Source organism: Equus asinus, chromosome 11 (assembly GCF_041296235.1).
Source record: "Equus asinus isolate D_3611 breed Donkey chromosome 11, EquAss-T2T_v2, whole genome shotgun sequence".
In the NCBI taxonomy this organism is placed as follows: Eukaryota; Metazoa; Chordata; class Mammalia; order Perissodactyla; family Equidae; genus Equus; species Equus asinus.
The window spans coordinates 4,490,755-4,515,057 of NC_091800.1; the positions used below are offsets into that span (position 1 = coordinate 4,490,755).

The window sequence follows — 24,303 nt, forward strand, 5'->3', positions numbered from 1 at the left end:
ATATTGACCCATTGATACAACTTCAAGCTTTTTGTTGTGTTCTGTTGTTTCTCAATTTGGAAGACGTGGGACTCATTTCCATAAGAAGCAAGAACTATCTACCAGGCGCTTCAACTCTTTTTCAGTTTGGAATGGAGCCCCACAAACCCGCTGAAGAAAACAAAGTACACATAAGCATGAAAGTCTGAAATTTTACTCATTTTTAAAAGTTCAGATCAAATCTTACGTCTTCCACAAAAGCCTTCTCCATTACTTTCAGAATTCATTACCTCTTCACACTGCAATTAAAGCACTTAATTTGTTTCATTAGAGTTAGTGGCTTAATATTGATGAGCTAATACATGCAGAACACTTAGAACAGTACCCGGCACATAATCAATCTTCAATAAATACTGGCTACTATTACTATTACTGTTCAGGCATCATAATTTCTTCTTCTCAAAATTTGGTTCTTTTTGTGCATTCCCTGTTTCAGTGTTTCCCAGGCTTAAGGACTGATCAAAGTTTTCACTGGTCTGCAGTGAAACGAGAAACATTAAGAATAACATAGTGCAGTTTCTATAAAGCTAACGTGTATGCAATTCGAGGTACTGTCCTTCCTTTGGTCTGAGGTTATTTTTCCTTATATTTGTGGTTGTAAAAAATTTTCTTTTTAAATAAAATAACAATAAAAATTTCAGAACTCGTTGGACCCAACCTTTTCTTTTGCAATTATACTGGTCCATGCCTAGTCTAAGAGAACAGAATCTCCAGTGACAGCTGACCGATGCAGAACGCCAGGCTCAATGACTCCTCACATCACACAACTAATCAGCACAAAGTACTTCCAATTCTAGCTCCTGAAGTCTCTTTCAAAGTAAATGCCTTCTCATTATTTTCATTGCCAGTGCAACAGTTCATAAATTGTTGCTTATCTCATTTGAATTACCACAAAAGCCAACTGGTCTCCTTGCTTCTATGCCATCTCAGCAGCCAGTGTAAAATGTGTTGCTTATAGTTTCTTCTCCCCCTTAGCTGTGAAATTCCTAGGAAATAACTCCATCTACATGTCTAATGAATGCAATCTAAAACTCTGGGACTTCCTAGTAACCATAATTGACTATGGCTACTCAAATCACCACTTCCACTTACTGAAAGCTGCTAGCAGGCATATGATGTTGACCTAAAACCCTCACAATAGTCCTATATGGGACTCATTCAGTTTACAAATATAAAAACTAAGGCTCACAGAATTTAACACCTTGCCCAACGTCACTAGTTACCAAATGATAAAGCCAGGATTCAACTCACATCTGCTTAATAAGAATCCAAGGTTCTTTTTTTTTCACTGTCATACCCAAAATTATATTTTCTTCCACTTCTTTAACCATCATCTTAGTGGTCACATCCTACTTCAGAGCCAACATCTGACACCAAGATAAAATCTTAACTATAAGTTCCTCCTCTTTTCAAATTTGCTTTCTTTTCACTTCTACTAAAATTGACTGTCATCCTCACTGAAAATTCTGGTTCCTCAAAATCTGCATTCTCTATTACCTCAGCCCCCTCCCTGGTCTACACAACGATTCAGTAGCATTCCTTCATGTTTCTTTGGAAGAGCATATGGAGCTCAGTCTCCTACTGTTACACTAACACTGAGGCCATTTACCAAGTCTGCAATGTTACTTTCTCCTAGCACACTACTTATCTTTTTGCGTGGCCCCCATATTCAGTCAAGTTTGTCAATCCTCATCTATATAGTATTGGATAGCTTTGAAATAAATGGTAACCTTGAAGTACTTTAAACTTCTTAATCATTTAGTTACTGACGACTAAGGCTAGGATGTAAAATATACTCAAAATATTTTTTAAAACATTTAATATATTTTTAGGATATTTCTGCTCTCCACAAGAACAAAAACAAAATGGCTTTTGTGTTAAAAAATCTTAATCCTGGTGGTTGGCCCCGGGGCCGAGTGGTTAAGTTTGTACACTCTGCTTCAGTGGCCTGGGGTTTCGCCGGTTTGAATCCTGGGAGCAGACATGGCGCCACTCATCAGGCCATGCTGAGGCGGCGTCCCACATAGCACAACTAGAAAGACCCACAACTAAAAATGCACAACTATGTACTGGGGGGCTTTGGGGAGAAAAATAAAAAAAATCTTTAAAAAAAAAATCTTAATCCTCAGTTTTAAAAAAATGGATAAAATGAATCTCTCATTATAATGCCTGGAATATAAGTACTTGACAGATGGTAATTACCAAATTATAATGTAAAGAATAATAGAATATATTACCTTTACATAAGTCCAAATTAATGTGACTACTATTAAGCAAACTTTTGGTCACATATATATGCTATAAACAACTGATTAGAAGTAATAGAGTAAAAGCTTAGTTAACTAAGCAAATTAAATCAAAACTGAAAGAAAAAAACTGAACCTAGAAATCAGGTACAAGTTCTATAAGAACTTCAGAAACTCCGCTTTCTGTATCCCGCTTTCAACATACCAGAAACAGTTCTGATTGAAAGGAAGAAAAATAAGCCTACTAAGATGAGCTTGTGTTTATTCTGTTGCTGACATTAAGACTCAAAGGTAACTTGAGATATACACACTTAATGTCTAATAATTATTTGCAAAAATAAGAATATTTATCATTAATTTCTAATGGTTCAACTGTTGTAGAAATTCTCTAGATTTTTGCATCTCAAATCAAATTTTTGAAATTTGATCTCAATAGACTTAAAATTTTCTTTGATCTTAGTGAAATTTTGAGCAATGATTTTTCCCTCTAGGCACTGTCTCTTTGTCTAGGCATTATAAAAACTTTAATTCCCTTTCAAAATGAACTAGTAATACAATTTACAAATTTACAGTCTGGTTATTTAATTAAATGTCTGTGATAGTAAAGTACTATTTTTAACAAATGCATAAACAACAGAACCATCAACAAAATTTAGACATGATGAAACAAAGTCCCCTCCTCAACCCTAGCTAGAACCAATATTAAAAACGTTTGAACTACTACGATAAAGAGTTCTGAAGAACACACAAGGCAGAAATACGTCCATATATATATCAAAGAAGTTTGGGCACTGGGTGCCTTACAAAATAACAACTACTTCAATTTATATAAATAAAGCAAATGAGAATATATTGAATGTAAAGGAATAAACCCAATGCTACATCTTCTTTTAAGCCTAAGTAAAACTTTAAAAATATATATTTTCTTTCTGAAAACAAAAACACATGTAGTCATCACTAAATAAAAAGCATGTGGGTTGCAATTAAGATACCATAAATAGTCTACTTAAATTGAGACTAAGATTGCCTTACCGTTTTCTCCATTTCCAGAAAGAGTAACTAGAACAGAAGAAAAAAACAGTGAATAAATATAGTTTAAACATTTTGTACACAAATTCTATTTCAGGTTGGCTATTCATCTTAATATAATTTTCATAAAAATAAAATTTAGTTATGAAATGTAAACACTAATGCAAATTCAGAATTGTACACTCAAAAAACCCTGAAACACTAAAATGCTAATTCAAATTCTTCTTTATCATTAACAGTGCAATCACATTTAAAAATCTTTTCAGACCTTAATTAATTTTAAGTGTATCAATATGGTTCCGGTTGTTATGCTTTCTTTAGCTCGTTCCTTAATGCCACCTACAGCATGAGTAGGACTCTCCTCTGTGGCACTCATACTTACTTAATTTGTCTGTGATGTACTTCTCAAACGTTTTGTCAAAGCTATACTCAAACTGTATGTTCCTAAATGCATCCAGCAGTTTCACATGTGCTGTGTCTCCCCTAGTCCTCCTTCAAGGCCCCGTTTAAACAGCACCTCCTTTGTGGAGCTTTCCCGAGTCCCTCTTCAGGCAGAGCATCACTCCTGCCCATCACCACTCCTCACTCTGCCATCTTTAATAGACCAGCTCAGTTTTTGCAATTACTCATTGATATGTCTCTCTCACCCTACTGGACTGCACATGTGTGGAATCATGTCTTAGAGCAATAACAACCCTAAAAGTTATCATTAGCTCCAATTTACAAATAAGTAAACTAAGGCTTAAAATAATTAAATGACTTGCCTGAGATCACGGAGTTAGTAAATGTAGCATAGATAGGGTCTGAACTCAGGTCTACTTGGACTTGTATTCTCTCCTGTAGTGTCTCTCATCTTATTCATGGTTTCAGTCCCAAAGCCTGGCGTACAGCAGCAATGCTTAAGAAACGTTTATTAACGCAATATCCATTTCTGACTAAAATCTCTCGACAAAAATAGGCGAACCTGGATACTTCCTTAGTAAATGAAAATATGCATGCGTGTGTGTGTGTGTCTATCTACTTCAATCCCTAAACCAGCATAATTTAATGAGAAAACACTATGGAAGTATTCCTGCTAAAGTAAGGAAGAAAATAAGCAAGTTCGTGATCAATATTTTTAAAAAACCCATCGTTTTAGAGAGGCATAGGGCTTCTTCTCAATCCATCTTAGGTCAGTCAGGTGGGGCCTGATGTAGTTAGACCCTGGGCTGGTCCCCCCAGCCTCACAAAACATTTCCCCTTTATGACAGTGCACACTCAAAATATAATTTTCAGGACGTGCCTTGATGTGAAATAATTGGGAAGCACTGTCCTAGCCACACAATTATAAAAGAGAAATAAATTAGTGATATAAAAATTGAAAAGAAGGCAAATGTATCACTATTTGCAGATTATATGACTATATTCCTTCATAGTCAAAGAAAACCAAATGAAAAACTACTATAAACAAGAAGTGGTAGTGTATAAAAACTGACATACAGAAATCAGGAGCTTTCCAATATACATGCAATCGCTATGTAAAGATTATAATTGAGGAAAAGTTTTATTTATAAAGCCACCTAAATAGATAAAATTCCTAGGAATAAATATAAGAATTAAGCAAGATCTACCAAAAAAGAAACATTTTAATATTTCTGAGGGACACTAATCAAATCTGAACAAGTGGAAGGGCCTATATTCCCATATAGAAAAGTCATCATTAAAATGTCAATGCTTGATTATGGTGATGATTTTACTGGCGTGTACTTATTCTCAAACTCATCAACTTGTATACATTAAATATGTACAGTTTTTTAAATATCAATTATACCTCAATAAAGTGTTTTTCTAAATTGGAAAAAAAAAAAATAAAATAAAATGTCAATGCTCCCTAAGTTAATCTTATACATTTAGTGTCATCTCAATAAAAATACTTTTATTTTTTAATTAGACAGACTCCAAAGTTCATGTGTGGACAAATAAACTTGCATAAAGCGGTAGGAAAATTCTGAAAGAGAAGAATAATGAAGTAGGACTAGTGATGCCAAATATTAAAGCACATTATTTTTGAAATATTATAAACACCCAATTATTAAAATAGTTGTCTTGGCTCATGAATAAACAGATGAATGGAACAGAAAGCCACCACATGGACTCAAATGCATATAGGAATTCAGTATACAATAAATGTGGGATTTCAATTCAGCATGAATAGAGCCAATACTGTTGGGACAAATGGGTAGCCATGAGATGCACATGACCAGAATAAATTCCACTTCTATCAAACACTAAAACGCAAAAACACAAAAACAAAAACATGTATGTACTAAATGAAAACAAAGACAAATTTAAATATATATAATTTTCGAGCAGAGTAGGTCTTTTCAGAATACAACACAAAACCTAGAAGCCATAAGAAAAGATTGATACATTTGATTACATAAAAAATAAAAATAAATGCTTGAAAAAAATCAATATAAGAAGTGAAGACTACGAACAAACTAGGGAAACATATTCACAATTCTTACTATAGACTAAGAACTAATTTCTCTAATATTAAAGAGTACTTACAAAAAATAAGATTTTTTTTAAAAACTCACTTTTTCACAGAAAATACAAACAATTCAAACGTAAAAAGATGGTCAACCTCATTTATGAGAGAAATTCAAAGTAAAACTACATGAATATCTTTTTTTGTTTTGAGGAAGATTAGACCTGAGCTAACATCTGCTGCCACTCCTCCTCTTTTTGCTGAGGAAGACTGGCCCTGAGCTAACATCCATGCCCACCTTCCTCTACTTTATATGTGGGACGCCTACCACAGCATGGCTTGCCAAGCGGTGCATAGGTCTGCAGCCGGGATCTGAACCAGCAAACCCTGGGCTGCCAAAGCGGAATGTGTGAACTTAACCGCTGTGCCACCGGGCTGGCCCCCAAAGATACCATTTTTAATAATCATGTTGGTAAAGATCAAAAGTTGACAGCATACTGTGTTATTACACTTTTCCAAGTAGAGAATTCTGATTTAAAATTGCTAGTTTCTGGTGGTTGCTTCCTCTAATTTCCCACTAAGATATTCATCAAATTACAGGAAACAACAAAACTGTTCTACAACAAAAACAAAACTAGACAAACCAAAAATGGCCAGAATCACTTCTTCACACAGGGCTTTCCTGACCACAAGAGTGGGTTAAACAAATCTCCTTAGTATACATTCCCACAGCACCTTACGTGTTCCTTCTCCTAACACCCCTGACATCTGTCATTACTGGTTTACAACATGTAGTTCTTCTGGATGTTTTCCTTGGAAGGAGGGGACACCACTGACTCACTGGCCCCTAGAACAATATGGCACGGAACGAGCTCTCCATATTTGGACCTGCTCTCTAACCACAGAGACAGAGGCGTGGTTAGGAATGGCAAACATGGGGCTATCTGCAGAACCTCTGCCCCACAAAGGGCTAGCCCATTTCTGAGGATCCCAATTTAATATTTTTAAAAATTCCTTTCATGATAAAGCCAGGATTACAAAAAATATTAAGCATACTAAGTGGTTACATATGACTGTTAGAGGTGTCATGAATGTCCTATTTCAATCCTGTCAGTCACCATGCATAATCTAATTCACAGATAACATTAACCTAAATCTAACGTTCTCGGTGAACATGAGGACTGGCCACATGCTACTCTCCACTTAACTGCCCCTTCTCCTTGCCTGTCTCCCACTTACTGAGACTGAAAATGCCAGATATTCATTCTACCATTTCCTTCTATCTACCACGGCCACGTGATACAGTTCTTGCTAATGGGTACATCTCGGTAAGGGAAAAGTTATAGGAAAAAAAATTTTTTCCTCCTTGACAAGTGAGAAGCATGTGAAGAGAAAGGCACATTATTGCCTTTATCCTGTTTTTGCTTTGGATGCTTATAACGTGAGGATATGCTGTGTGGGTCTACAACTGCCAACTGTGAAGCCCGAGGGGGCCAATACGTGCTGGATAGAGGATTCTGGGTTGACAGGTATTTTCGTTTAGCTCTTTAGAAGTGTTGTTCCCCTTCCTCCAGGCCTCCACGGCTTCGGACGAAAAATTCACTATTATTCTAATTTTTCCCCTATAGTAAGGCACACTCTCCTCACTGCTTTCAAGATTCTGTCTTTGTCTTTCAGAGTTTTCAGAGGTCTGGTTGCGATGTGTCTTGGCACGAACTTCTTTAGGTGTATCCTATTTGGAGTTCACTCAGCTTCTAGAACCTGGCGGTCTATGTCTTTCGTCAAATTTGAGAAATTTTTTTTTTTAAAGATTTTTTTTTTCCTGCTTTATCTCCCCAAACCCCCCCTGTACACAGTTGTATATCTTAGTTGCAGCTCCTTCTAGTTGTGGGATGTGGGACGCCACCTCAACGTGGCCTGACGAGTGGTGCCATGTCCGCGCCCAGGATCCAAACCCTGGGCCACCGCAGCGGAGCGCGCAAACTTAACCACTCGGCCATGGAGCCAGCCCCGAAATTTGAGAAATTTTAAGCTATTATTCCTTTGAATACTTTTCAGTCATATCCTTTTCTCTGCTTCTGGGACTCTAATGACACAAACATTAGATCTTTTTTTACAGTCTCACAAGTCCCTGATGATCTATTCTTTTCTTTTTTTTTTTAAAGATTGGCACCTGTGCTAACAACTGTTGCCAATCTTTTGCTTTTCTCCTGCTTTTTCTCCCTGAATCCCCCCACTACATCGTTGTATATTTTAGCTGTGGGCCCTTCTAGTTGTGGCACGTGGGACACCGCCTCAGCATGGCTTGACGAGTGGTGCCATCTCCATGCCCAGGATTTGAACCGGCGAAGCCCTGGGCCACCAAAGCGGAGGGCGTGAACTTGACCATTCAGCCATGGGGCTGGCCCCGATCTATTCATTTTTATTTTCTAGTCTATTTACTCTCTGTTGTTCACACTGGGTAATTTCTATTGCTCTATCTTCAAGTTCACTGATTCTTTCCTCTGCCCTCTCTGTTCTGCTGTTGAGCAGACTTTTTTGAGTTTTTTTATTTTGGCTATTGTATTTTTCAGTTCTAAAATTTCCATTTGGTTCTTCTCTACATCTTTAATTTCTTTGTTGACACTTTCTACCTTTCATGTTACAAATGCTCAAGAAATCATTTTTAAGATGGCTGTTTAAAAAAATCCTTGTCAGATAATTCCAACATCTGTGTCATCTTGATACCAACCCTAATATCAGTTTCTCCACATTAAACCCAGCATATATGGGGTTAAAACCAAAATACTCATTCCCTGCTTCCTGGCTCCAGAATCCACTATCCTCCATGGAGACAGACACCGCCAAGGACAAGCACCTAGATTATCTCCTCCCCGCAAAGAGATACAGGCTGGTGGGGAAGCTGCTGACCAGCAAGGTCACGGGCTCCCTCCTCTCTGCAAGTGTCTCAAGGCCAAAGACAGGCTGGTGGGAAAGCTCCGACCAGGAAGGCCATATGCTCCCCCTCCCCTACCTAAAACCCCAAATAAAAACCCTTCCTTTTAGCTTTTTGGGGAGTTTGGGATTTCAGGGTTAGCTGCCCTCTCCCCTTGCTCAGCACTGTGCAAAAATAAAATTCCTACTTTCTTTCACCACAGCTGGTGTCCAAGATTGGCTTGCTGTGCAACAGGTGAGCGAACTCACTTCAGGTTCGGTATCAATCTTGGTTTTGTAATCTAAAGTCGTGTGCCACATAATGACATTTTGGTCAATGACTTACTTAGAAAATGGCCATTAAAACCCTCTATTACTTATTTCTAGACTTCGAAGCTGGCATTCTTCTGTATAAAGCTTTCCCTCAATTGAGGATGAATCAGACTCATTCTAAACAGGCAGCACAAAAACCCGTTTCCCTTTAATCACCATTAAATATTCCATTTTCAGAATAAGATGTTGGTATAACATTCAACTCCATTTTTAGCAAATAAATTTAGTTTTTCTCCTGAATCATTCCCATTAGCCTTTGAGCACTTCCTTACTGTCTAGCACAAGATGTCCCAGGCCACTTTATGCTTTCCCTCCCCCAGACCCTAAATGAACCATTTCTCCAAGGGGTATTGGTTCTTTTTAAGATATTCAGAAACCAAGCTTTGAGCCCTAGGGGTGCTCACAGCTCCTCAAGTTTCATCGCTCTTGGGCCCTTGGGGTTGACAGAAGTAGTATCACACATTTATATTTATATCATATTGATATTTTCAACTCAAATAGCACTCTATAGTTTTTCTTAATTTCCCTGGCATTATATTTGCATCTCTGTGCTTTTACAATGACAATCTTAGTTCCTGATTAATTAATTTACTTATTCGGTTTATCCTAAAATATACATGAAATAGTTTAAAAACTGCATCCTATTTTAAGATTTCTTTGCAGTTTTTTAAATTTTGTTTTGGCTTTAAACTATAGCCCACTAAGCAGTACAATGTTCAAAAGTCATGTGAAATAATTTTTTTCTCTGTATAGTTACAGTAGCAACTTTATATAAAATTGAGTTCACTTGTTTCATGATTTCAAATTTTACAGCTTACTTTTTTCTGCTCTTTGTTTTAATTTTATTTTTTAGATATGTAAAAAATGTAAATGCTTTAAAAGTCAAAACTACATAAAAAGGTACTCAGAAAGGCCTCGCTTTCATTCCTTATCCCCTCACCCCAAGTAATCTTTTTTTTTTTTGGTGAGGAAGATTGGCCCTGAGCTAACATCTGTTGCCAATCCTCTTCTTTTTGCTTGAGGAACATTGTTGCTGAGCTAACATCTGTGCCAATCTTCTATTTTATGTGGGATGCTGCCACCGCACAGCTTGACGTGTGGTGCTAGGTCTGCGCCCTGGATCCAAACCCGTGAACCCTGGGCCACTGAAGCAGAGCCTGCGACCTTAACCACTATGCAACCAGGCCGGCCCATACGTAATCACTTTTATTAGGGTCTGTTTTACCCTTCCACTATTTCTTTTAGGAAAACAAGCAAATAAATATATCTTTCGAAGTTCTTCCCTTATATACCCTGTTCCACACCTTGCTTTTTTCACTTAACATATCCCAGAAATCACTACACATTAGTACACAGAGATAATTATTGTTTGTTTTTCAAAGCACTGCACAGGATTCCATTGTGTGGGTGTTCAGTTAGACAATCAGGCCTCTATTGATAGACATTTGGGTTGTCTCCAGTCTTCTGCTGTTGCAAACAATGTGGCAATGAATAACCTTATGCATGTGTTGTTTATTTGTGGGAGTTTATTTTCAGTGTAGATTCCTAATAGTGGGATTACTGGACCAAAAGTCAACCTGTCTGCTTTGCTCCAAATCCGTTACAGGGGTTGTACCATGTTATACTCCTACCAGCAATGCATGAGACTGCCTGTTTCTCCACAGTCTACCCACTAAAGTGTTTTCAAACTTCTGGTGTCACAGGCTAATTCACTGGGCATTTCCAAGTGAGGATAAGCATCTTTTCATATGTTTATGAGCCATTTTCACTTTTTTCTCCTGTGAACTGTTTATGTCACTTATCCATTTTTTTCCATCAGGCTTTACTCACTCCCTGGTTATAAGATCATCAGTCCATGTTTTCTTCTAGTACTTGAATGTTTTTATTTTTTACATTCAGATTTGGCCCGTTTTGAAACGGCAGATACCAGGGACAGGAACACTATCAGATAAGCATGAAATATCTTGTGGTGTCAGAGATTAAGGAAGGAACAAACGATGGGGACATGTCAAAGGGACACAGACACCAAACTAAAGGGGCTTCTACTGGCCAAATCTGGGACAATTTGAGCAACAAAACAATGACAGATTATAACCCATAAAATAAGAATCCACGTGAGTATGTGGATGTAAATGAATGAATGAATGAGTAAATGGGAAGGACGGAAAGCTCTTCCTTACAGTAGAATTCTAACTATTGAACATAGAAAAAATCACGTAATTAGAAAAATCACCATTTGGTAACCAGCACAAAAATAACTGTTTCAAGCAAGAATCCTCAACAGATGCTAAAAAGAGTAAGTGCAAGTAATCAGGAACAGATTTACAGAGTCTCAAGGCATTTCCCCACAAAGATACTTGTCTGAAGTTGGGTTCTCTGGAATTAGGTGCCTGAGATAGAACTTGGGGTGCAAGATGTTTACTAGGGATCAACAAACATGAAAGGAAGGGGGAGGAAGCAGAACTGGGCAGAGAGTCTAACTGCAGGGCGGCCTATGAAAGCCAGGCTGACAGGCAGGCAGCTTCCGGCCCCTTCTTACTAAGGTGAGGGTGCAGCTGCCCCAGGAAGGGTGTGACCTGGGTGAGGCAAGTCATGCTGAACGAGCTGATAGCTGGAAGCTATCTGCTGACCGCACTCGCCACAACTGAGCAGCAAGCCCTGAAGGGGGATGTGTGTGGTGTCTCTGAGTCTAGGAGAACACTTTTATTAACGACAAAGAAAAACTGTACCTTTACAGAACGGAGAAAGCTGGCAGATACCACCTTAAGTAACGACCAAAGGTAACAGTCCCCAAGATACTACAATCAATGACACAGCATCACCTTTGTGGTATTCTTGCTAAAACTGTGTACCCTGAATCTAATCATGAGAAAACATCAGAGAAACCTAATTTGAGGGACATTCTACAAAAACCTGTACTCTTCAAAAATGTCATGGTCATGAAAGACAAAGCCACGACTGAGGACTCTCCTAGATTATCAAACAGACCTGAAAACTAACTGCAACCTGCAATCCTGGACTAGACGGCAGAGCCAAACAAAGGATCAGTGGGACATCTGGTGAAGTGTAAGACTCATAGACTGGAGAGCAGTATTGTATCAAAGTGAATTTCCTGATTTTGATAATTGTACTCTGACTATGTAAGAGAATGTTCTCTGCTATAGACTGAATACCGTATCCCCCCAAAATTCATATGTTAAATCCTCAGGCCCAATGTGATGGTATTTGAAGGTGGGGCCTTTGAGAGGTGATTAGATTACGAGGGTGGAGCCTGCCCTACAACGGGAGAGTGCCTGCCCTATAAAAAAGACCTCAGAGATACACACCCCTCAGCATGTGATGACACTGCCAAGTTACAGCAAAGACACGGAGAGTGGAGAGAGTTCTCATACACCCACTGCTCTCTCAGTTTTAATTAGAGGCTTTGTGGTTTAAAATCTGGCGGGGTTTGCCCCCTTTATCAATCTTCTTTTTCAGGGGTTTCCTGGTTGTTCTTTCTTATTTATTTTTCCATAGGACCTTTAGGATCAACTTGCCTGGTGCTAGAAAGAAGAAAAAAACTTCATTAGGACTGGAATTCATTTTTACATTAACTTGGGAAGAACTGAAATCTTTGTAATGTTGAGTTATTCTATCCATGAACGTGAAATGGGAAACATCCTTCCATTTGTCCAAGTCAACTTTTGTGTTTTTCAAGAATGTTTTCTTCTTACAGGTCTGGCATAGTTCCTAAGTTTATTCATAAGTATTTTATTTTTTGATGTTATTGGAAATGGAGACTTCTCTTCCACCATATTTTCAATTATTCTTTATTTTCATTATTGTGTCTATGTAGAAAGTATTGGTTTTGTTTGCTGACTTTATACCCTGCCATTTCACTCCACTCTTTCTGCTCAGGTGCTCTGTCATTGCGGCTCCTCTCGGCTTTCAGCAGGCACCGCCCCATCGCCTGCACACAGAAGCTGCTCTCCCTCTTCCCTCCTTATGTTTTCTTCTCTTATGTTTCTAATTATTTGCTCTTGACTCAATGTGGTAATTGATTTTGTCAATACAATATTACAGAGCAATGGCCACAGTAATAAGCACTTACTTTGTTGTTGGTTTTAGTGGAAATCAATCAAGCATTTTGTGTGTGTGCGATTTTGTTTGAAAAGTATCCATTTATTCCTATTTTACTAAGTGTTTTCTTAATATCAGGAATGGATGATGGATTTTTCAAATACCTTTTTGGCATCTATAGAAATAAAGTTTTTCATGCTAAATGTATTAATACGATGAATTTAATAACAGAAGTAGAAGGAATGAGCCGTCACCTCTCCTATCTACTGGTAACACCACTTTCTTCAGAGGCACAGTCCCCTCAGCGCTGACCTCCCCCTGCCGCCACCACCATTGCTGCAGCTTTGCTCCCAAAGGTCAAGAATTGTCTAAGTCTAAAAGGATTACAAACAGATGTTTCATGAAAAAAGAATTTTATGGTAAAAATATTTTAGAAAAATATTGAGTTAAACAAAATTACATACTTAGTTACAGCAGGGCTTCTTAAAACTGATAACAGGCAAATCGGCACCGTGATATTAAAGACAGGCGGTACTAGATGACGACCAAACGCACCTGACCACGTCCATTCCCGTATCTTTGACTCCCAGGGTCACGTACAGTACATGCAACACTCTAAGCACTCAACATTTGTTAAATACCTAAATTAACAGAGATGTTTGTAAGGTCAGGAGAACATCTGTATTCAAAATTAACTGTGAGTTATCTACTGTGTGGATATGGGGACTGCAGCTGTACAATCAATTCACTAATTCAACAAGTACCCACTGTGTACACATTATGCAGGACCTGCTTCAGGTTCTGGAAACAAGCAGTGAACATACTACTGAGGAGAGAAACACAAATAACCACATGTCAAATAGTAATAAGCGCTGTGAAGAACAACAAAGCAGGCTGAGGAGAAAGTGAAAGAGGAAGTACTGGTTTTCTATGGGGTAGCCAGGAAACCTTTCATAGGTGAAGATGTGAACCGAAATCTTGATGAAGCGAGAGCCAGCCATATGGAAACCTGGGAGGCAAGCCTCCCGGGGGAAGGAGCAGTGGGACCATGGATGGCCGGATCAATGACAAGCAAGGAGGCCTGTATGGCTGAAGCACAATGAGCCGAGGAAGAGGCGGTCAGAAGTAACAGTGGCCAGAGCATTTAGGGCTTTACAGACTACAGAGAGAACTCTGGATTTCATCATGAGCCAAGTGGAAACCCTGGAGGGTGCAGAGCAGAGGCGCTAACAATCTTGACTTGGGTTTTAAAAGATTCACTCTGGCTTTTTGGAGGGTGGGAGGAGAATATAATGTTAGAAGGCTACTGCATAACTATGACCTCTACCCCTTCTTTTTCAATACTTACAGAAAGTATACCCGTTACCCATAGAAAAATGGGAATGACAGAGTATCAGAAAGAAAAAAAGTCAGTATAACCTCACACAAGTGACATACACTATTAACACTATGGTGTGCAGCATTCTCTCCTTGAGCTGCTCCCGGTGTCCCTTCCACACAGTTAGCTTAAACTGCCCTAAAGACTTCACATTGAATAAGTTCAAGTTTGTTTTTATACGTTGTTCAATTAGTACGTTAATAAAAATTACTCCTTCTATGATTCCAACTGGGTGGACCAAAGCTCCTATTAGTAAATACAATGGGCAAAAGAACATACAGAACAAGTGTTTTAAAAACAGAATTTTTAAAAATCTTTATCATCAAGATTTATGGATCTCTTAGAGAGAAATCTCTTCTCCATAAAACCATACTCACCATTATTTGTGAGCTACTATTTCATTTATTTCAGTGTAGGTGCCCACTTGCTCAAGAAGATATACCACATATTTCAGCAATACCTAAACCTGGCAGCTTCTATGCTCACAGGAGTAGTGTTACATGTTAGTCTTCTTAAAGCCCCACGTGATGATGATGTGGGGGGCTCCTTCCCTTAGCAATATACTCTCCCACACACACACACTCCTGACACTACCAGCAGCTCACAGCAAAATAGGCACATGTTTTTGCAATATAATCTTCAAATACAGCCAATTAAGAAAAGAACATATTTAGAAAATCTGTGTGAGAATGTGCTCCTTCACTCAAGACTGTGGAGGTGGGGGCAGAGGGGACGACGATAATACAACTCTAAGAATTAAAACAAACAACTTCCCACCAAAAAAGGGAAGGCAAGAAAATATATGCCAGTGACTGTTTAAATCTTCTCCCTACCCCGAGTAACATGTGAAAGCCTAGTCTGCTAAGAACTTCACCTTATTTTGCAAGACAGGTTTTATCCCACTTTAAGCCCATTTTATAGCATAAGGACAAGTTCAGAGAGGTTAAATAATTTATTAAGATCACTCAACAAGTGTTAAAGTATAACAAGAAGGCAAGCGTGGCAGCTGCAGATCACACAAAAGGAGGGGGGAAGTAAGCATGTCAGAAGTACTGTGGGGAGGAGGCCACGGTGAGGACTTCCGGCGTCCCACTAACAAGCCAGCCAGCCAGCCAGGGTTTTCAGAAGAGGAGTGACAAATCGGGTATTAATTTTAATGGGATGATTCTGTCTGCTTCATGGAGAAGAGACAGGGTCCAGGGTGAGGATGGTGGCGGCATGAGGACGGGAGACAAGATACAAGGGTACTACAACAATATAGGTGATAACGTAGCTTAACAAACCACCCAAAAGTTAGTGACTTTAAACAACCAGCATTTACTATCTCCCACAATTGGGTGGGTCAGCAGTTCGGGCAACGATCAGCTGGGCTGTTTTTCTATCAGGGGCAGTCAACTGGCAGCTCAACTGGGGCAGGACCATCTGGGATGGCCTCACTCACACATCAGGGGCTTTGGTGCTTAGCTCATCTTGGCTGGGCCTCCTTCTCCATATGGTCTAGCCTGGACTCCCTTACATTGGCAGCCAGAACATTACAAGAGAGTTAAAGGAGAAGATGCATGCTGTCCTGAGGCCTAGGCTCCAGATTTCACACATCACTTCCACCACATTCTATTGGTTAAAGCAAGTATAAGGCTAGCCCAGATTCACTAGGGAGGTTGGGGGAGCGGTAAACAGACTCCACCTGTTGATGGGAAGAGGTACAAATTATTGTGGCCATGTTTTTCAATCTACTGCATAAGACAGAGATCATGGCGGCTTGAATGAACACAGTAGCAGCGGTGGCTGTGAGAAGAAGCCGGATTTGGGCACATTTAATGACAGGATCTGCTGATTAATCGGATGCGGAATGATTTTTCAACCAAGGAACTGGAAGGATGAACTGTCGTTTACTGAGCTAGAGTAGGAGCAGGAGGTACGGGGTTGGGGGAACTCAAGAGTTTTGTTTTGGACATGTTAAGTCTAAGAATCTGAGATGCCTATCAGGTATCTGAGCAGAGATGTCAAGTAGACAGATACTAGAGTCTGGAACTGAGCATGCTACGTCGTCTTTGCCACCAAGTGGAAGCGGCCAGATGAGAAGGAAAGTTTTATTTGCATGACTAGGGCATAACGTTTTTCTTGCAAATAGTCTGACCTGGCTCCTGAGATGTCCCGCACCTTTTCCTTCCACATTTCTCGTCTTATAAGAAAGCAGTGAAGGCCCAAAGAAATTTCAGTTTATGGGGAAGAAAATATAAAAGCTCTTTTTGTTCATTTCGGTGTTTTTGGATACGTATTTTTAGAACTCTCACACCAGTTTGGTTTCCTCCATCAACAGAAAACAATATCAGAGCAGGTTAACTCACTAGCAGTCATAAAAAAAATTATTCTCTAAAAAAAGAGAAAAAAAAGAAGGTTGGGATAATTGTAGAATGCAAATAAAGAGGTTTGCAGGGCACTATAGCTTTCAAAAGGCAAGTTATATAGAAAATTACTACACTTTAGCTCTAAAAAGAGATAATAAATAACAAAATTAATAAAAAGGTTTTTAAAAATATTCTAATTCAGGGGCTGGCCCCGTGGCCGAGTGGTTAAGTCTGTGCGCTCCGCTGCAGGCGGCCCAGTGTTTCGTTGGTTCGAATCCTGGGCACGGGCACGGGCATGGCACTGCTCATCGAACCACGCTGGGGCGGCGTCCCACGTGCTACAGCTAGAGGGACCCACAACGAAGAATATACAACTGTGTACTGGGGGGCTTTGGGGAGAAAAAGGAAAAAATAAAATCTTTAAAAAAAAAATATTCTAATTCACATCTTAACTTTTCCTATAATTACGTCAACCATTGTGGATGAGATTTAGGGAGCTAGATTTTTTTTTAACAATATCAGCATAATTTCAAACAGTCATTGTTTCATAACCCAAAACCAAGACTGCAGAACCAATAAGCAATATGTAGCCTTTAACCCCAAAGACTTGAAATATAAGATTGATAATTTAATTAGTATTGTTATTGTGGATGTTTGTTTGTTCTAACACATTCAAACATGACTCAAATGAGTTTATAAGAGCATGATTCTATTCAATTCAAGACACAGTGATTCAAAGTCTACTAGTAACTAGACTCTCTGGTGGTTACAAAGATGAATAGGACCCCATCATACTACAAACCTTGTAAGCAGGGTTTTTCAAATACTTAAATATGATACAATAAAGGGCATACTTTTATATTCTAATTCAACACACAAATGATTTGTAGAGGCTTACTAGAAATATACCCTTAAAACTATAAATATATTTTAAAAACAGAAAAATACAAATTAGAATGTAAAGTAGAGAATGAGGGGAGAAATAGTGATACATGCTACAACACAGACGGACCTCAAAAACATGTAAAAGACACCGGGCACACAAGACCACCTACTGCACGACTCCAGTTACCTGAGCCGTCCAGAAAAACACGCCGAGACAGAGGGCAGGTCAGCAGCTGCCCCGGGCTGGGGGTGGGAACAGGAACTGACCATAAATGGGCATGAGGGATCTGAATGAAGTGAGAGCAATTTTCTAAAAACGAATGGTTATGATGACTGTACAACCTGGTAAGTTTACTAAAACTCACTGCATTGTACATCTCAAATGACTGAATTTTATGCTATGTAAATTATACCTGGATAATCTTAAAAAAACAGGCAAAATAAAAACTTTTACAGACATACAACAGCTGAAATAATTCATCACCAACTGACTAGTATTACAATAAATGTTAAAAGGAAGCCCTCAGGCAGAAAAAAAATGACACCAGATTGAAATACAGATACATAAAAAAGAATAGAGTACCAGAAATGGTAACTACATGGGTAAATATTTATGCTTTTTTTTTATTATTTAAATCTTTTAAAAAGATAACTGTTTAAACAAAATAACAGCAATATAGTGTTAATTCTATAACATATAAAATGCATGACAACAACAGCAAAAAGGCTGGGAGGAAAGAAATGGAAGAATGCTTTTATAAGGGACTAACTGTAAAGTGATACATTGCTTGAAGGTAGATTATGATAAGTTAAAGATGTATGGTATAAACACTAAAGCAATCACTAAAATAACTGAGTTACAGGTAACAAGCCAACAAAGGAAAGAGAACAGAATCATAAAAAATAATTCAAAATTTAAAAATCATTTAAAAATTGATTAATTCAAAAGAAGGCAAAAGAAGGAGGAAAGGTGAACAAAGAACAGATAGGACATATTAAAAAATAGCAAATGATAAGACAAACTTAACCATATCAATAAGCGCATTAAATGTAAATGGTCAAAACACCCCGATTCAAAGGCAGAGATTGTACAGCATGGAGACTGTAGTTAATACCGTATTGTGTATCTGAAAGTTGCTAAGAGAGAAAATCTTCAAAGTTCTCATCACAAGGAAAAAAAATTTCTAAGTACGTGTGGTGACAGATGCTAATTAGACTTACTGTGGTGAGCGTTTTGCTATATATATATATATGTATATATAAATATAATCATTATGTTGTGCACCTGAAACTAACATAATGTTATATGTCAATTATATCTCAAAAAAAAAAGCAAAAAGGCAGTGATTTTTCAGATTGGATTAAAAAAGCAAGACCCAACTATATGATGCTTACAGGAAACACATTTTAAATATAAAGACCCAAAGGGGCCGGCCCGGTGGTGCAGCGGTTAAATGCACACATTCTGCTTCGGTGGCCTGGGGTTCGCCGGTTCGGATCCCGGGTGTGGACATGGCATTGACTGGCAAGCCATGCTGTGGTAGGTGTCCCACGCATAAAGAAGAGGAAGGTAGGCACGGATTTTAGCTCAGGGCCAGTCTTCCTCAGCAAAGACGAGGATTGGTAGTAGTTAACTCAGGGCTAATCTTCCCCCCCCAAAATAAATAAATAAAATGAAATAAATAAATAAATACAAAGACCTAAACAGGTTAAGGTAAAAGCAGAAAGACAGAGCCTACTAACACTACTCAAAAGAAAGATTTGTGGATATGTTAATATCTGCCAAAGTAGATTTCAAAGCAAACAATATCTCCAGGGATAAGAAAATCATTTCATAACAATAAAGGGTCAGTTCAACAAAAGGACGCAACAATCTCAAACATTTTCTGTACCTAATTACAGAGCTGCCAAGTACACGAAGCAAAAACAGAACTACAAGGAGAAAAACACAAATTCACAATGATAGTCATACCTCTTTCAATAATTAATTGATAGAATAAACAGAAAATCAGCAAGAACACAGAAGACAAACAACACTATCAACCAATTGCCTTAACTGACATATATGGAACATTATGACATAATAGAATACTCAACAACAAACAGCAAAATACACTGCTAAACAGAGAATGCATTTTTATCAAATGCACAGGGAACACTTCCAAAACAGACCACATTCTGGGCCATAGAAAAGCATGAATACATTTTAAAGGACTCAAGTCATACAAGGTATGTTCTCTAACCACACGGAGTTATATCTGAAATCAGTAACAAAAATATATCTAGAGAATCCCCAAGTAACTGTAATCTAAGTAGCATACTTCTAAAATAAACCATTGGTCAAAGAGGAAGTCAAAAGTGAAATTACAAGATAATTTAAATTAAATGAAAATCAAAATACAACATATCAAAGCCGATGGGAAGTGAATAAAGCAGTATTTAGGGGTAAATTTATAGGACTAAACTAAGACAGGGCTCAAATCAATGACTTCAGTTTCCACATTACAAAACTAGAAAAAGAGCAAATTAAACCCAAAGTAAAAGAAAGGAAATAATAAATATCAGATAAGAAATCAATGAAATAGAGAACAGAAGCACAATAGAGAAAAGTCAATGAAATCAAAACCTGTGTTCTTCTGAAATCAATAAAACCCACTGGAAACAAGTGTGTCAAAATGGTGTACTCCATGTTGATGTTTAAGCTATTTATCTTGTCTCATTCTAAATTTAAAGAAATACGAAGGAGACACAAGAAAGTATTAGATATATAGACTCAGAGGTCACAGCTCTACTCTGCACACATCTCTCTGAAAAAAGATAAACGGCATCTGCATCCTTGGAGAAACCACTGAGCTCTTCCAAGCAACCGTCTTCTCAGAAGTAAAATAAAGGGACTGAATTAGATCATCTGTGAAGTCTCTTTAAGCTCCAAGATCCTCTACACACCAAATACAAGGTATGCATCTTCCACTAACAGCTACAAACGACCAGAACAACACCTTCTGAAGAAATCCTGGGAGCCTGAATTAGCACTTTCCTCAAAAATAACCACCTTGACCAAAGCAGAAAAGCTGGTCAATCCACCCATAACTAAGTTCATATGTTTAAATATCAGCCTTGGAGGAAAACTGAAGGAGAACTTCAGTTTAATTTAAAATCAAGGACCAATATTACTAATTCCTTCATCATGACTTCTCTGCTTATCACCCCTGCGAGATGGCCATCTTACATGCATTACTTCCTACTTACTCAATTTTGTCCTCAGTATTACTCCTTCCAGTAACAGGAGTTACTGATTATAAATGAGTGCGTGCGTGTGTGTGTGTGTAATTACAAAATTAGGAAGCTATGAGGCTGGGATGCAATGAGGGCCTCTCGCACAACTTCTTTGTTCAAATGTCCAACTGCGGACCAGGCACTTGTATTGTCTGAGATATTTAGGAACCTTCTGCTGCTACCTTTTAGGAGAAAATTATCTTATGCAAATAGATCACAGATAAGACTAGAATCTTCACTGAGTGTCCAGATCTGGATAATCAAGTAGACTAGCCCTGAAGAGTAGTAATCTTGGCTCTGGAGCCAAACCACCTGAATTCCAATTCTGATTATGCCATTTACTAGTTGTATGACCTTGGACAAAATACCTAACTTTATGGAGATTATTATGAAATAAATTAGCACGTGAAGATATAAATATCATCACCCTCTCTCAGATACTTTAAGAATACCAGAAGCTAAGAAAATTCTATGAAAATTATTAAAACAGCACTTTAAGTAAAACCCACACTTTACTCAATTTAAAGATCCTATAAGGTTATATATCAATACATTTCAATGGCAGGGTTTGTGCTTACAAAAACATAAACAAACATAAGTATTTTAAAGAACAGTTTCAATATGACAGTAAACGAGTTTTTACACTCCACCATATAGTCCAATGACACTGCAGATCTCTAAACTCAGATAACTTCGAGGTATTAAATGCAGGCCCTATATAATACCTTTCACCATTGAATATTTTAAAATTCTGTCAAGCACTGGCCTTAGTTGTTGCAGAATGTTTTAACTTAACAAAATCCTTGGGTATAACCTCTAAAGGATGGGCCCATAGCCTAACTTCAGTGATCTCCAAAAAGGGCAACCAGGTAACTCCGCCCACCCCCCATTATGGACCAAACAATTACGGTCCTGTGACCCTCATGGCTCACTACGTCATCAGCACAGTGGAAAGATGGAGGTAACATTCTAATAGCCAAAATAATTGTGTTACCTAACCAAAGGACCTATTTGCTCAGAGTCCTATTTCCTACATCTGTGCCCACAGATATTGAGAGGGTGATGAAATGTGCCCTCTGTCCCCACTAGCACACAGCATTTCTCAATTCATGTTCATTTCCTTTTCTTAATGTTTGATGTCACATTTTGATATTTTTGACAAAAACCACCTACAAGTCAAATGTGCAATTTCAGCATAAATGCACATTCTTAGTATTCCTCCAGAAGCTTTACTTCAAAATCAGTATGGAATTAGAAAAGGGCGAGAATAACCTTCTCACGGGATCAAATAAGATTACTAAAACTTTGGGAATTAATGCCCATTTCAGAGTAATTAAGATAAAATATCATGACAAGCTGATGACAATCCTATGATCACTATGACTTTCTAGAAGCAGCCTCAAGAAATACCTAAATCTAGTTAATTTTAATTGATTCAAACAACAATTTGCCAAACATTTTGGTATGCAAAAGGACGAGACTGAACAATAATATTCAGCAGATTAATGCTATTACTATTTGGAAATGTATTCCAAAACTAATTTATTCTGGGCCTCCAGGCAGGGATAATTTTCTTCAAAATTAAATGTTCTACAGGTACAAAATAATTTTCTTAAAGGTGGATATTTTCACTTAAAAACCTACCCTCAAAGCTTCCGAGCCAAAGCGTTCTCTTCCATATGCAGAACTCAGTTTTAACCAAGTAGTTATTGGAGAGATCTACAAACTCAGAGCCACGAGTGAAGTCTTGACTCTGCCACTCCCAAGTAGACCGGACGGCACACCCTCTCTCACCCAATCAGTATCTACAGGTGTCCCTCGGTATCCGCGCGAGGACTGGCTAAGACTCCCCAGAGACCCCGAAATCCGCGGATGCTCGAGCTCCTTAGTGGGCTCTCGGCGTCCGCGGGTTCCGCACCCACCAAGCGTGTATACTACGTTTACGATGCGTGGTTGGTTGAATCCGCCGATGCGGAGCCCGCAGATACAAAGGGCGGACTACACGTAATGTGCCTTTTTTAAAAAGTATATATAATAGCAGTTCTTTAGGTAACTGTGGCCTCAAGTCTGCAGACTAAGACCAGATCACTTTGGGATACCAAGGGATTGCTTTTGCAAACACCACTCACCATTTGGCCCTAAGTTTTCACGAAGAATTGATATAAGGAGCAGACACACAGAACAACCCGGAGAAGGCCAATGTAAGTCGAAAACAGCTGCACAGTCAAAGCCTCTGAACAATTAACTTAGAGCGAGCAATCGATAGCACACAAACAGCAGCAGCCCTCAGTGTTCTGACTGATAATTTCCTTCCATCTTAACGACCACCTATTCACACCAGTATCTTAAATTCCTGGAGCGTACTGCAGCCTTACTCCTCCTTTCAAGGGAACCAGGTAAGAAACTGGGCACTAAGCGCTAACGAGGGAAATGGCAGTAACGAAAATAAGGCCTGCACCCTGAGGATGAAAGAAACATCCACCTCCATAATCAACAGCCAAGAAAAGGATAATCGGGCTGTACATCGTCTCAAGCGTTCTTTGTCTCACAACAACATTTTGTGTAACTTACTGGGTTGGGCCTTGAACTAAATGAACTTGAAAGTGGGTCGAGCACCAACACATACCCAAGGCGGGCGCCCGCCCGGGTCCCCGGCGCCGCAGGCCGCGCGCTCCCCCGGCCCCGGCGGACGAGCCGGCTACCAGGACGGGCTTTCCTCAGCTCCAAACGGCGACGGAAGGAGGGCCGCGCCGCGCGTCTCCGAGCTCCCCGGCGCTCCGCGGGGACGGCCTCCAGCGCCGCCACCGCCGGGCCCAGGGCGGCTCCCGCGCGCGCCCGTACTCACCCACGCACAGCTCCACCACGTACGCGTAGTAGGACCAGGCGACCACGAAGGCGATGAAGAGCACCGGCACCCAGCCCACCGTGCGCTGGCAACAGCGCCAGAACGTCCACGGCGCCATGTTCCGCCGCCCCCCGCAGCACCCCGCGCCCCGCGGCCGCGCCGCCGGCGGCTTCTCGCCCGGGCGCCCCGCCTCCGGGGCCTGGCCCGCCGGAGCCAGGGGCGGAGGCTCCCCCGCACCGCCCCCCGCCGCGCCCCGCATCCCGCCCCGCCCCCGGCCGGCCGGCCGCCGCCGGAGCCGTGCCGTTGGGGGCGGGGCTTCCCGGCGCAGGAGGCGGGGCCCGGGCGCAGGGCGGGGCCGGCGGGGGGCGCGCGCGCGGGCCGCGGGCTGAGGAGCCGGGGAGGGACGGCGGGCCGCGTGGCCGCGGGGGCCTCAGCGGAAAGCGCTCCCGGCTGGTTGAGGGGACAGGGATGCCCTTCGCGGC

General features: G+C 39.8%; 1 protein-coding gene across 10 annotated transcripts in view; it reads right to left on the bottom strand.

Annotated features, from left to right (window-relative positions):
- Positions 1–24,066, bottom strand: part of ZDHHC20 (zinc finger DHHC-type palmitoyltransferase 20) — a 65,606-nt gene extending 41,540 nt beyond the window's left edge. For 2 of the 10 annotated variants that reach the window (XR_011506823.1, XR_011506824.1), the window contains exons 1-2: positions 23,822–24,066; positions 3,318–3,344 (exon numbers count right to left, since the gene is read on the bottom strand). Coding sequence is in view for 4 of the 10 variants with exons in the window: in XM_070520374.1 (XP_070376475.1) it covers positions 3,318–3,344; positions 23,822–23,939 (145 nt within the window). In the remaining 6 variants the exon portion in view is untranslated. Of the gene's footprint in view, positions 1–3,317; positions 3,345–23,547; positions 23,756–23,821 lie in introns of those variants that run through there. The other 8 variants (XR_011506825.1, XM_070520375.1, XM_070520374.1 and 5 more) reach the window with 7 other exon arrangements.
- Between the last annotated feature and the right edge of the window lie 237 nt (positions 24,067–24,303).